Here is a 15,458-nt window from a genome sequence, read left to right as displayed (position 1 = left end):
GAAAATAGGGCTCCCTTTTCCTTCAGCTCCCAGTCAAAGGCTATAGTATCTCCCCAGGAAGGGCAGTCTGCCAACATTTCTCATCATGTCCGGTTCCATGTTGCAGAGGCTAAATTCCAGGTGAATGTAGCCAAGAGGTAGGGAGCTTCCTTCCTCTACCCAGCTCATAGGGCAGAGGCTTTACCCCAGGTGAGGTAGGCCAAAATACTGGGGTCCCAATTGCTCTCATTCCAGCTCACTCATAGAGCAGAGGTTTCATGCCAGGGAAGGCAAGCAGAGAAGACCAGAGGTTATCACCCCCTCCCAGTACCCTGCTTATATAGCAGGAGTATCACTCCAAGAGAAGCAGGCTGTCTTATTCCATTTTGTGCTGCTATAACATAATACCTGAGACTGAGTAATTTATTTATTGACTCACAATTCTGGAGGATGGGAAGTCCAAGTCAAGGCACTAGAATCTTGCAAGGGCCCTCTTGCTGCATTATCCCATGATGGAGGGCAGAAGGGCAAAGAAGCAAAAGGGGGTCAAACCTGCCCTTTTATAACAGCATTAATTCCACCCAAGAGGGTGCAGCCCTCATGGCCTAATCACCTCTTAAAGGTCCTACCTTTTAATACTGTTACACTGGCAGTTAAATTTCAAGATTTTTTTTTTTTTGGAAGGGACAAATATTCAAACCATAGCCCACGACATTGTTCCAACCCCCAAATCCAGAGCAGTGACTCAGAGATTTACGTCCAGGGAGAAAGACAGGCCATAAGAACACAGAACTCAAAAGCTCTCCCTCAAAAAAATTGACTGTGATTGGAACAGAGTGTAGGGAAGTGCAAGCCAAAGGGTGCTCTTAAAAAACAGTGGAGATCTGGTGGTAAACATGTAAGAGAAGGCTAGTACCTCCATGAGAGCAATAAACTAAACCATAGACCAGCTAGTTTATAAGAGAGAATCACAGAAACTGACAGCTAGGAAGAGTTCTGAGGTCAGAATAAATCTCCAAGACTGGCCTCCAAAACTACCCTGTAAAGGGGCTGAATTTAATTGGATCAAACTGTGGAGCAATTTATGTCCCAAGGCATTGTCAAAAATAATAGGGCAATTGGCTGACAATTAGTAGACCCTAACAGCTGGGTGTGATACCAACACAGACAAGCAACAGAGAGAACAGGGAGAAAGTTAGAGAGAGCTATGCTAAAACCATTGTCATCCCAGGGTGACTATACACAGGCCCAGGGCTGTGTCCTCTAAGGAGCAACATCAGAGGCTTCACACTGCAGGAGGAAATAGACTTCATTAATATGGTCCAGCTTAGCAAATAACAATAACCCTTGGTGGGTGGGGTGGGGTGGGGAGCAGTATTCAAAGATGCTACAATATATTATCTAAAACATCCAATTCTCAACAAGAAGTAGTGAGACTGGTTCTCTAGGCATCAGCCAGTGAGCGCACAGGCAATTCGTATGTAGGATCCGAACCCGCAGCCTCGGCGTTACTAGCGCCGCACTCTCCCGAATGAGCCACGGGAGGGGGGGGGGGAAAGCAAGCAACAGAAACTGCCTGTGAGGGCCCAGATGTAGAATTTAACAAAGACTTCAAAGAAGCCATTATAAATATTTCAAAGAGCTCAAGGAAACCATGCTTAAAGATGTAAAGGAATATGAGATAACAATGTATTATCAAATAGACTAGCAATAAAGTGATAGAAATTATAAAAAGAAAGAGCTGAAAAGTAGAACAACTGAAATGAAAAACTCACTAGAGGGACTCAACAGTAAATTTTACTGGCAGAAGAGTCAACAAACATGAAAACAGATCAATAGAGATTATGCAAGCTGAGGAACAGAGGGAAAAAATGATGAAGGAAAATGAACAGAGCCTCAGAGAAATATGGGACACCATTCAGTGTACTAACATATGTGTAAAGGAAGCACCAGAAGGAAAGAAAGGAGGATGAAAAACATTTGAATAAATAATAGCTGAAAACTTGCCAAATTTATGACATCATTAATTTATACATCCATGAAGCTCAGTGAAGTCCAAGTAAGATAAAGGCAAGGAGATGCACAAAAGACACATCATGGTAAAAATGCTGGCACCAAAGACAAGGAGAAAATCTTGAAGACAGAAGAGAAAATCAGCTCATCATGTACAAGAGAAGCCCAATAAGATGAACAAGTGGCTTCTCATCAGTAACAACAGAGGCCAGAAGGCAGTGGGATAACACACTCAAAACACTGAAAGAAAACAACTGTGTCAACCAAGACCCTAAATCCAGCAAAGCTGTCTTTCAAACAATGCAGGTAAAATAAGGACATTCCCATATAAACAAAAACTGAGAAAAATTGTTGATAGCAGATCTACCTTACAAGAAATGCAAAAGGAAGTTCTTCAGGCTGAAAGCAAGTGACCCCAAACAGTAATTTTAATTCACACATACACAAAACACAGCACTGGTAAAGGTGATTAAATAACTATAAAAGACAAATGCATATTTCTTCTTTATTCTCTTACTGAATTGAAAAAACTATTTGGGTTTTAATATACAATATATAGAAATGTAAAAATTTGACAATAATAGCACAGAGGAGTTATGTGGTAAAAGAAAATGACACCAGATGGAAAATAAGAAGGTTAATATAAAAAACTATAAATACATACCTACTCTCCTTTCTTCTCTCACTTCTTTAATAGACATAAAACTATATAAACTAATCGTTATAACTGCATTGTTGGATTTGTAACATATATAGATAAAATATATATAATAATAATAGCACAAAAAGGTCCTCATCTGATGCAATAAAATGTTGATAACCTTTTGTTGGTCTACCCATTTTTCAAAAATTTTACCAGACTGTGGGTGACCACTGCAATCCCTATAAGAGCTGGAGAGAAGAGACCCCACAATTATCAGTAAACCGTGGAAATCATTTCAAACCCTACTGACTTACAAAGGGCTGTGTGTGGCTGTGTGTAGGAAAAAAAGTTGAACTTTCCCTGAGAGTTTGGACTATGGCCGTGGCCCAGCTAGAGCAGCGTTGCATGACAGGGACCCTAGAGTCAGACTTACATGGGTTCAACATCGGCTCTGCCACCATTAGCAGAGGAACCTAAACTCTCTGTGCCTCAGTTTCCTCAACAATAAAATAGAGCTAGAAATAAGTTTTGTGAGGAGTAAATGGCAATGCAAGTAAATGGCTTAGTATGTAGTGCCTAGCATACAATAAGCGCTCAATAAATTTTTGCCATAATCATTTGTTGTCATTATCCACCATGGTGTTGAGCCTACAGTAGACTACTGGGTCTCTCCCTTGCCCCACCCTTCCCCACTAAAAATATGGACAATGCCTGACTTTAGCCCAAGGTCTGGAATCTCCATAGATCTGACGTAGCTGTCTCCTTGTCATATATATTAGAGATGACTATAAAACATACCCTTTCAAAACCAAAGTGTGTTATACATCATAAAATTTGTTTTATATTATCATCATTATTATCTAACATTTACTAAGCACCCACTATTTGCCATGTAGTATGCTAAATACTTTTAATTATCTCACTTAAACATTAACACAACCCTTTGAGATAAATTTTATCAGCATCCTTACTTATAAATGAGGAAACTAAGGCCTGGGGGAAGAGGCACAAAAACACCACCATTCACTTTTGCCTGATGTCACACAACCAAAAAAGGCAAAAATAACACAAACCTTGGTTTGTCTGATTCCAAAGCCCTTGCTCCTAGTCCCTGTGCTCTATTGCCTCCATTTTGCTTATTTCCTTAGGGGCTTCATGCTAAATATATCTAAGGGAATAGATCTAAATATTTCCATTTGATTGATGGAGAAGTTGAGGAGGAGAGAGAAGCTAACACCACCCAAGTACCCTTACCAGAGGTCAGAACTGAGGGCCTTTTCCTTCCCCACATCTCTGCAGGTGCCAATCAATATAAGTATGGGAAGAACCGAGCTGAGGAGGATGCCCGGAGGTACCTGGTGGAAAAAGAGAAGTTGGAGAAAGAGAAAGAGACCATTCGGACAGAACTGATGGCACTGCGGCAGGAGAAGAGGGAACTAAAGGAAGCCATTCGGAGCAGCCCAGGTACCTATGTGGGTGTGGTCCTGAGCACCCATGGGTGGCTCATCCTTGGCACTTCCCCTGGCACAGTAAGGGGAGGTCTCTTGCACAGGTCACCTGGTTTCCTACCCAGGAGAGGTGGGCTTCCCCTCCCCTTCCTACTCTTCTTCCTTCTCTTCATCATTATCATCATAATTCTTCCTAATTAAAGGAAGGGCCATCAATTTAATAACGGCTTTTGGGTGAGGGGCTGAAAACGCATCATGGTAATGTGTACACTTAATGTAATAAGATGCAACATGATTTTAGAGATGTGAAAAACAAAAGCGTGCCTTAGAATCAAGGAAATAAGAGATCATTTTGAACCCCACATTCATTCATTTACAGATATGATAGACAGTGACATTTTCCCAGGATCCTCTTCTGATATCCAGGGACCTCAGCAGGCCCTGCCTGCTCTGGGCTCCTCCACACCCAATTTTCTGCTGTGTTTTCTTTGAGTCCTCTCTCTAACTGCAGTTTGCCACTCTCGGCCTAAGGTTTCTCCAAGTGCTGAAGGGAACAGAAGTCCAGTTCTTATAGAATATGTGCAAGATCACATAGCCCTATGAGAATCTGATGGAACCTGTGGACACTTTGCTAAGAAGAAACACAATTGACAATGTCGCAATTTCAGGAGCTCATGTGCCTGTTCCTGGAGCCCATCCATAGGTTGCCTAAGACTCCATGAGCCACAGATTGAGAACTTCTGTTTTAAAGGATAAGACTTGTTCTGTGTGACCAAGAACCAGAATCAGTGGGAAGGAAGCACAGGAAGGCAGTTTGGGTTCAATATAAAGAAGAATTTTCTAAGAGTCAGAACCAGGATATGGAGCAGGCTGACTATCCTTGCCCTGCTCAATTTTATTTTCTATAGCACCATCACTTTGTAACTTACCAAATTATTTATTGTTTTTATTATTTTTATTTATTGTTTGTAACATACTTGTGCATATAAGCTCCATAAGGGCAAGGATCTTTGCCTGCTTTGTTCACTGATATATACCAAAGGCCTAGTATAGTGTCTGGTACACAGTAAGCACTCAATAAATATTTACTGAATGAATGAATGTAAACATTACTGGAAAATCCTCCAGTGCAGTCTCCTTCAGGGCAAAGAATGAAACTAATTTTTAAACCTGGTAAGATCTGTCACAGCCCTTGGCACAAAGAAGATACTAATATAGGTTTGTTGGATTAAACTGAATAAGCAGCAAAATCCTGCTGGAAATCCTGGTTTGTGAAAAGCCCTGTGTTATAGCTCTTCTTTATAAGTAACAGAAACCAAAGTCAAACTGGCATAGAAATGAAATCATCATTATCATCATAATTCTTCCTAATTAAAGGAAGGGCCATCAATTTAATAACGGCTTTTGGGTGAGGGGCTGAAAACGCATCATGGTAATGTGTACACTTAATGTAATAAGATGCAACATGATTTTAGAGATGTGAAAAACAAAAGCGTGCCTTAGAATCAAGGAAATAAGAGATCATTTTGAACCCCACATTCATTCATTTACAGATATGATAGACAGTGACATTTTCCCAGGATCCTCTTCTGATATCCAGGGACCTCAGCAGGCCCTGCCTGCTCTGGGCTCCTCCACACCCAATTTTCTGCTGTGTTTTCTTTGAGTCCTCTCTCTAACTGCAGTTTGCCACTCTCGGCCTAAGGTTTCTCCAAGTGCTGAAGGGAACAGAAGTCCAGTTCTTATAGAATATGTGCAAGATCACATAGCCCTATGAGAATCTGATGGAACCTGTGGACACTTTGCTAAGAAGAAACACAATTGACAATGTCGCAATTTCAGGAGCTCATGTGCCTGTTCCTGGAGCCCATCCATAGGTTGCCTAAGACTCCATGAGCCACAGATTGAGAACTTCTGTTTTAAAGGATAAGACTTGTTCTGTGTGACCAAGAACCAGAATCAGTGGGAAGGAAGCACAGGAAGGCAGTTTGGGTTCAATATAAAGAAGAATTTTCTAAGAGTCAGAACCAGGATATGGAGCAGGCTGACTATCCTTGCCCTGCTCAATTTTATTTTCTATAGCACCATCACTTTGTAACTTACCAAATTATTTATTGTATTTATTATTTTTATTTATTGTTTGTAACATACTTGTGCATATAAGCTCCATAAGGGCAAGGATCTTTGCCTGCTTTGTTCACTGATATATACCAAAGGCCTAGTATAGTGTCTGGTACACAGTAAGCACTCAATAAATATTTACTGAATGAATGAATGTAAACATTACTGGAAAATCCTCCAGTGCAGTCTCCTTCAGGGCAAAGAATGAAACTAATTTTTAAACCTGGTAAGATCTGTCACAGCCCTTGGCACAAAGAAGATACTAATATAGGTTTGTTGGATTAAACTGAATAAGCAGCAAAATCCTGCTGGAAATCCTGGTTTGTGAAAAGCCCTGTGTTATAGCTCTTCTTTATAAGTAACAGAAACCAAAGTCAAACTGGCATAGAAATGAAAAGAAGAAAGAGTAATGGGGAAATTGAGAAATCAGGTGTAGTGAGATCCAGGGACTTACATGATGTCACCAGGAAGCTCATCTCTCTAACTCACACTTCTGCCTTCCTTTCCTGTTTTCACTCTCTCCCCCTTGTGGTGGCACAATGGCAGTGCAGCTCCAGCCCTCACCCAGTCCAGCTGTCTCAGCAGAGAGAGCTCCTCTTCCTAAAGACCTCCATATAAGCCTCGGGATTCACTCTGATTGAACCTGCATTGATCCCTAAACCAATCACTGTGACCAGAAGATGAGATGTGATTATGGGGCAAGCCTAAGTTATATGACAAACCGTTGAATGAGCAGTGGGGTCAGTCCCACCCAAACTATAGAGAATGAGAAGGGAAAGGTAGTTTCCCAATGGGTGCTGTTTCTAGAAGATGGGGAAATGGGTACTGAGCGGGTAAAGACCACACCACCCAGCAAGAAGCTGGAACCCCAGGCCCAAAGTCCATCTCTTATCCAGGACTGTGGGGACTGGAAAGGCCCTCAGGAGGGGCAGGCAAGGGCCTGAGGCCCTGCCAGACTCCCTGCCGCTTCAGGCCAGCCTCAGCTGTTTCTCATCAGTGTCTCTGGACTCAGGAGCAAAGTCAAAGGCTCTGGAGGAAGCCGTGGCCACCCTGGAAGCTCAGTGTCGGGTGAAGGAGGAGCGCCGGATCGACCTAGAGCTGAGGCTGGTGTCTGTGAAGCAGCGCTTGCAGCAGTCCCTGGCAGGGGGCCCAGCCCTGGGACTGTCCGTGAGCAGCAAGAATAAGAGTGGGGTGAGTCCACTGCCTTCTACAGCGGGCACAGCTGCTGCCTAATCCCCTCACACACTACAGATGTCTCCATCATGGTCGTTCTCTGGGGGTAGGATTTAGGATCATTTACATATGAGAAAACTGAGGTCCAAAGAGGTGAGGGACATGCCACAGGTGGCACAGCTAGGAAGGGAACTCTGGGAGCAAGTTCTCTTGGCCTCTGGCCTGTTGTCCTTTCCACAGCAGCACCGCCGTTTGACTTCTTTATCCTGAAGGTGATTTTACAATGGCCTTGGGGTTATTGATGATAACAATAGCTACCATATGTTGAATAACAAACGTGTTGATCAATTACCATAGGCAAGTACAGCATCTGAACCTGTACCATCTCACACAATCTTCACAGCAGTCCTGTGAGGTGGTATTACATGCATTAACCCCGTTTGACGGACAAGGAAACTGAGGTTCAGAGATGTTGTTCAAGGCCACTCAGCACAGTGGGAGACAGGATTCTAAACTCAGGAAGTCTGACTCCAGAGCCCTACTTTAGCCACCGTGGCACATGTCCTCTCCTTGGATGTCCAATGTACTAGGTCCTGTCCTCAGGGCTTTGCAGCCGTTATCTCTAATGCTCCCAGGAACCCTGCAAGGAAGATATTCTCACCCCAATGGGCCTTCCTTAGAGAATACTTCCTGTCCCCGTTTATATCAGTGTTCCCTAACTTCAGCACTGTTGACATTTTGGGCTTCATTCTTTCTTATAGGGGATTATTCTGTGCATTGTAGGATGTTTAGCACTAGCCTCTACCCATTGGTTGCAAGTAGCACCTCACTCCCAGTATAACTAAAAATGTCTCCAAAAACTGCCAGATGTTTCCTCAGAGGGCAAAATCATCCCTACTTAGGAACCACTGGTCTAAATTACCAATAGTCCCATCTATTATACTTCCTCATAGCATCTAATGATAATTTGTGTGTGTGTGTGTGTGTATTTGTGTCCTTACTTGCCTAACTGTGTCTCCCCCACTAGATTGTATTTTTATTAAAATTGAACTATGTCTATTTTGTTTATCATCATAACCCTAACCCTTACAAAGTCTGAATAATTGTAGGTACAATAAATGTTTGTTGGAAGAATAAATGTTTTTGCCTGTTTTCAGACAAGGAAATTGAGGGTACTGGCCAGATAGCTCAGTAGGTTAGAGTGCAGCTTTATGAGACCAAGACCATGGGTTTGGATCCCTGTACTGGCCAGTCACCAAAAATAAAATAGGCACAGAAATTGAAACTCAAAGAGATGAAATAGCTCAACTGATAAGTATGAGTTGTCATTGGGAGCTGTATTATTGTTGTTCCTAGTCACACTGCCTGGTCAGACCACACCCCATGACTCTGAAGCCAGTTCTGTGTCTTACACCCCTACACTTCCTCCCCATGAGACATTTTGAACCTCATTTACAGATGAAGAACATGAGGGCCAGGGGCAAAACAACTTCCCAGAGTCACAGAGGGCTGGTGGAGGAGCTAGAACTGGTTCATTCGTCCCAGCTGCTTCCTCCCACCACATGCCCTGATGTTCCTATTCCAGAGTGCTTTTCCCTCCACTTTTGATGCTTTTGATACCCTTTGGAAATGAAGAAGTCTTCTCTAAATTCCTAGCAGGCTTAGTTGTTAAGATATCATGCTCAAAGTAAGGTACTACTATCTGGAAAAATTAAAGGGTGAAGGTAATGTAGAAAATGAGAAGGAATACAGGACAGAGGTTAAGAGTAGAGCTGTGAAGTTTGAATCCTGGCTGTCTCACTTACCAGACTTGTGACCTTGCACAGCAACTTGACCTTCCCAGTTTCCTCATCTGTAAAATGGGATGGATAATAACAGTACCTACTTCATAGGTTATTGAAAAGCTAAATCAGCTAATTCATGCAATGTCTGGTGCATAGTGAGGATCCAGTAATTTTAATCATCACTATCTTTATCCCAAGGCCCTCAGTACCTTCTTCCCCTCCCCCTGTTCAATGCTGGCATGTCTGCCTAGTGCCTGATTATTTAAGCATCTTTTTTTTTCCTTTTTTTTTGGCGGCTAGCCAGTATAGGGTTCTGAACCTGTGACCTTGGTATTAAAAGGCTGCACTCTAACCAACTGAGCTAATCAGCCAGCCTGCATACCTGCTATTTTAAAGTGCATTAGTCCTTTTGAGGGCAAGCTGGGTGCAGGTAGCCAGCACTAGACCTCATTCATTTAACTATTTTTTTATCATCAACAGGAAACTACAAATAAACCCCAGAACAACGTCTCAGAGCAATCTCTCCCTGTCAACTGTGTTTCCGAGCTGAGGAAGAGGAGCCCATCCATTGTAACCTCCAACCAAGGAAGGGTGCTACAGAAAGCCAAGGTACAGCAAGAGTTCAGATCAAAAGTCAGCAATCTGGTAGCCCCCTTTTTATGAAATCTCACCAAAAATCAAAAAAATCAGCTAGTGAGAAAGGCCAATACATCCATGCAGTAAAGTTAATAAACTTTCCTCAGATGGGATAATCCTCAGATCTCATTCAGAACCTTTGTTAATACATAGCTCTAACAAGCTCAGTCATCTGGTTTCTGAGCTCACGATATGTTTTGAGCAGGAAAGGTCCCATTTCTTAGGTAAGGAAACTGAAGATGGACTTGCCCAGGGTTATGTAAGACATAATTTCAGGAGGAGGGATGCAAACCCACTTCTTCCAATTCTAAGTCCAGGGCTTACTCCATGATGCTGGTCCACAGTCCCATCTGTGTAACTCTTGCAGTCAGCTGTGTTTCAGGACTTTCTGGATTTTAGAAAGGTAATATGGGGCCGGCCCTGTGGCTCACTCGGGAGAGTGCGGTGCTGATAACACCAAGGCCAAGGGTTCGAATCCCACATAGGGATGGCCGGTTAGCTCACTGGGTGAGCGTGGTGCTAACAACACCAAGTCAAGGGTTAAGATCCCCTTACCGGTCATCTCTTTAAAAAAAAAAAAAAAAAAAGGTAATATGGTGCATTTACTATATACAATTAAAAACCCCAGGTTCTCAGGTGGTTCCTCATAAGCAAACATGTTAATTCTACTGCAAGACATGAATATTCATACCATGTGGAGTAAATAAAGACTATAAACACCCTCACATTAGGTCAGTTCAGGTGTTGCCACCAAATGAGTTTGTGCCAAAACACTTGAGAAATATTTTGGTTTCAGAGCTTTCTAGACTTCAGAATTGCACATAAGAAAGTGTGGACCTGAAAAACAAATGCCTAGCACATCAGAGATGCTCAGTAAGCCTTTGCTGAAGTAGACACTGTCTGGCAGCAGCACAGAATGTCTTAAAAGCCTGGCCAGTTAGATCACTTGGGAAAGCTTGGTGCTGATAACACCAAGGTCAAGGGTTCAGATCCCTAGTAATGGCCAGACATTTAAAGAAGGCACAAAAACTCAACTTAAAAAAAAAAAAATGTATGAAAAATTGGTGGGATATGAAACTGGAAGGATAACTTGATATAGAAGGACACAAATTCCAAGCCAAGAAATGTGGAGACCAATGAGTTTTCAAGGAACAATCTCTTTTTTAAGAGGAAAACATAAAATTAATCTTTATTAATATAAAATAAAAGGGGGAGAGTAGTGGTTATGAGGGGCCGAGGGGTGGGGAAAATAGGGAGATGATGGTCGAAGGGTACAAACATTTGGTTATGAATAAGTTGTGGGGCTCTAATGTACAGTATGGTGACTACAATTAACAATACTGTATTGTATACTTGAAATATGCTGAGAGTAGATCTTAAATGTTCTCACCACAAAAACTAAAATGGTGACTAGGTAAGGTGACAGATGTATTAACTAACTTGACTGTGATAATCATTTCACAATATATACTTATACAAAATCAAAAATAAATAAAAATTAAAAGTTAGAAAAATAAAAGGGGGAACATCCTGTTTAGAGTAGTGGAAAAATTACAATCATTCAAGAAACACATATTGAGCACCTGCTCAATGTCGGGCACTTTGCTAGACACTTTCAACATGTTCTTTCATTTCATCTTTCAATATCCAAGCAAAGCCAGCATTCTTAGCCCCATTGCACAGCTGAGGAGACTGAGGTTTAACTGGTAGATAAAGCAGTGAACAAGACAGACAGGGTCCCAACTCTCAAGGAGCTTACAAGCTAGTGAAAGGAGGTAATACATAAGTGGCCAGTTAATGTAAAAAGATAATTCCAAAAAGTGATACATCTACAAAAAATATATAACAAGAACTAGAGACAGGGTTGGAGCTATAGATAAAAATGATGAGAGAAAGCCTCTCCAAGCAGTGACTCAAATGACAGGAAGGAACAGCACAAGATCTACAGCAAAAGCATTCCAGGAAGAGGGTACAGCAAGTACAAAAGCTCTCAAGAGTATCTGGTAGCCTTGAAGAGCCAGAGAGGCTGGAGCATAGAGAGAATGGAGCACAGAAAGTAAGAGGAACAGGTGAATGAGTTGAAGGGGAGAAGCAGGCAGCACCTCATCATCTCATGGCCTGAAGTTGTGTATCATATCAGTATACATTTAAGGACAGCTATTTATTACCTTCATGTCAACAGTGCTTTGGGATTGCTTGCCAATTTTGTATATGATCACACTAGCATGAACTTTTAAAATACACAGCTCTATTTCTAGCCTGGATCTGCATCCTCAGGTTGGAATTGACTCTAAGAGCCTGAGAAGGAAGAGCCATTATTCTTTCCTATAGTTACTCAGTCATTTAATAAATATTTGTTGAGGACCTACTATGTACCAGTCTTGTTCTAGGTTCTGGTTACATAGAAAGGAACCAAAAAAAGTTCCTGTCCTCGTGGAGCTGGAAAGACAAGACTTTAAATACACACATAAATATATAGTATGATGCTAGATGGTAATAAGTACTTTAAAGAAAAATAAAGTAGGAAAGGGCCGAGAGGGTGATGGGGCAGGATGTGGCTGTTTTAATCACAGTGACAGCAAAGACCCTTTTGAGGAGATGACACATAAGAAGAGACCAGAAGGGAGTGTGAGGGAGTGAGCCATGTGGGGGTCTGAAGGAAGGATGATCCAGGCAGAGAAAAGCAGGTGCCAAGTCCCTGAAGTGGGAAAAAGGTTGACATATCTGAGGAATATCAAGAAGAACCAAGTGATTCCAGAGAAGAGAACAAAGGATGAGCACTGGGAGATGAGATCAGAGAAGCAACCAGCTAGAAGCCAGATCATCTAGAACAGCAGTCAGCAAATTATTTCTGTAAGGGTTAGATAGTAAATATTTTCAGCTTTGTGGACCTTATCATCTGTTTCACAACCACTCAACTCTGCCTTTGTAGCACAAAAGTAACCATAGACAATATGTAAATGAATGATGCACATGGCTGTGTCCCAATAAAACTTTATTTATGGGAACGGAAATTTGAATTTCACATAATTTTCATGTCATAAAATATTCTTCTGATTTTTTATAAAACATTTTTTTCAAACATTTAAAAATGTGAAAACCATTCTTAGCTAACAGGTTATGAAAAATCAAGCAATAGGCCAGATTTGGCCCATGGGCAGCAGTTTGCCAGTCCTTTATCTAAAGCCTTGCAGGCCATTGGAGGAACTATGCATTTTGTTCTAATATAATGAAAAGTGATTGGAAAGTTTGAGGAAGGAATTTTTGTATATGAATTACGTTTTTAAAAGAACTTTCTGGCTGCTATGTTGAGAGTGGATGAGGGGACAAGAGAGAACAGCATGGAGAAGTGACTTAATCAGGGTTGCAGGAAGAAAGAGAGTGGGACCAAGACCCGAGGCCCTCTAGGCTGGCTAGCAGAGATCTTTATATAATGAGGTGTAGTGAATGTTTTTATTCTACAAGTCACACAAGAACAAGACTGATTTGTCTTGTCTTTCTGTACTTCAGGAATGGGAAATGAAGAAGACCTAGGAAGAGGATGAGGATTTCATTCCAAAGGAAATATCAGCTTCTCCATCTAAAGCGGAAATGCTTTTTCCACAAGGAGATGCCAGGAGAAGACTGGAAGTAGCCCCCACTCTCCGGGGCACCCAAAAGACCAGCCTTTATTGTCTGCATGATTTTAGGGGATAAGGGGAGGGGAAAAGTAAAAGGGAAGAGGAAAATGAAAGGCATCCGTATGACTTTCCAAAGGGTGGAAATGGTAGTGGATGGAGACAGAAATCTGCAAAATTGTAAAGATTTTGTTAGATATCTTTGCCTTCTCTTCAAGAAGAAATGAAAGCACATGTGAATAAGCCATTCCATCACATCTCATCTCAATCCCAGTCCTTGAGGCAAAGGCAGTGCTGAGGCATCAGTGGTGCAGTGTAAAGAGATGAGACTTGATCATCTGATCACACTTGTGCCAACTGGATTCATTTTAAGCATTATTGATAACCTCTGGGCAAGGCAAATAGGCTGAAAAATCAGTAACATTATCCCTGCCTGTGAAAGGTGAACAAAAACTATAGACAACATCCAAATTCTACAGTCATTCTCATCTACTTTAGAGCTAGGCAGAGTGCACCTACTGGAATCTTTCAGATTTGATTTTTAAAATCAAGATCTGCATATGCAGAAAGCAAACAGCAGTTGAGCAACTGACATATTTTAAGCTTGCAGTGATAATCAGTGACAGCAGCATGGAGTTTTAATGTACACAGAATGTTGCAGGCATTGTAAGGTGCGGTCATTTGCTATCAGTCAAGTCCTTTACCTATTTCATATGACACTAAGGCTCCTGAGGCTATGGTTAGAAATCCAGTAGACACTAAGTCTTTATAATAATGAAGTCCTCATCTTGCACTCAGAGGCCCCCTAGTCTGCCCTTCCATATCTGCTATAAAGTAAAACTATCAGGGAAAACCAAGAGGATGGTGGCTCTTTTCTGCCACACAGGTGCTAAGCCTTTTACAAACACTTGATACTTTTATATGGGAGCAAGGACCTCAAGTCCTGCGCAGTCTCCTTACTGTGCCATTCATTAATGTCTCAACACTGTAGGCACTTTATGGGTCTGTCTAGGTTAGCTCAAGGGGAAAGAAGGGAAATCCCAGAATAACTTCTGGACACTTTGCTAGAAGCAATACATATTTTACCCCAACGTTTTGCATATTGTAGCCTCATACAAACATTACTACCCTGAGGTAGCTGAAGACCAGAGTAGGAAAAATAACCTGACCAAAATCACCCAGCTAATCAGCAACAGAGCACAGGACTTAAGAGTTATGAGCCTGGATTCAGATAAGGCTGGGTCTGAGCCCTTCCTTTGCCACTGACCAGTGGGATGACCTGGGAAAGTCGCCTGACCTCTCTGATTTTTGCTTTCCTTATCTGTGAAAACAGGATTAACAACTGTACTTTCCTTTCAAGACTACTGGGGAAATTTAATGAGCTAATACATGGTAAACATCTTACATAGTGCCCAACAAATAGGAAATACTCAGTCGATAGTGGTTATCTTATTGTTAGCTGGATAAGAAATGTCAGACTCAAAAGCCTATGTTCTTTCCACTAAGGAAGAAATGATTTCAACATGGTTAATCACAACCACCAAAAGCTAAAAGGAAGCCAATTAATAGCTGACAATTTTCACCCAAATTCTACCTCAGTGTCTTCAGTAACAAAGGAACTCAACATACTCTGGATTGTCAATGTTCTTTTTTTAAAATGTGGATCTTGGAATGATACCCAGCACACCATTATGTCCTCGGTGTCTGTCACATTCTTCCTTATGTAGTTATTTTGTGGTTAAGTGTCTTTTCCCACAGATAGATCTTAGACTCTTTGAGAGGAGCAACGCTAGGTAATTAATAATTCAGTTATTGAGTACTCACTACATCTCAGGCACCGTGTTAGCTATGGTCAGTCTCACAGGCACGCAACCTGTGCAGTCACACAGAACCCCACAGTTAGGAGGGCCCTGTGCTCGGCGTAATACTCTATTGTTGCCTTCTTAATAATTTTTGAGCAATGGGTTCTGCATTTTCCTTTTGCTCTTTAAATTATATAGCCAGTCCCGATGCTAATTAATCACTTTTCCAGGCATTATCCTTT

General features: G+C 41.6%; 1 protein-coding gene across 1 annotated transcript; it reads left to right on the top strand.

The window, feature by feature from the left end:
- Positions 1-3,934: 3,934 nt before the first annotated feature.
- AFAP1L1 (actin filament associated protein 1-like 1) lies at positions 3,935-13,731 on the top strand (the record flags this gene model as incomplete). The annotated part of the gene is made up of 4 exons (XM_008580921.1): positions 3,935-4,099; positions 7,217-7,395; positions 9,642-9,770; positions 13,308-13,731. Coding segments are annotated over 4 exons (497 nt in total), but the record flags the coding sequence as incomplete, so codon positions are not given.
- Between the last annotated feature and the right edge of the window lie 1,727 nt (positions 13,732-15,458).

Source organism: Galeopterus variegatus, unplaced genomic scaffold (genome assembly GCF_000696425.1).
Source record: "Galeopterus variegatus unplaced genomic scaffold, G_variegatus-3.0.2 Scaffold2203, whole genome shotgun sequence".
Classification (NCBI taxonomy): domain Eukaryota; kingdom Metazoa; phylum Chordata; class Mammalia; order Dermoptera; family Cynocephalidae; genus Galeopterus; species Galeopterus variegatus.
Note: the sequence above shows the minus strand (reverse complement) of the source record. Positions and strands in the feature narration are given on the sequence as shown.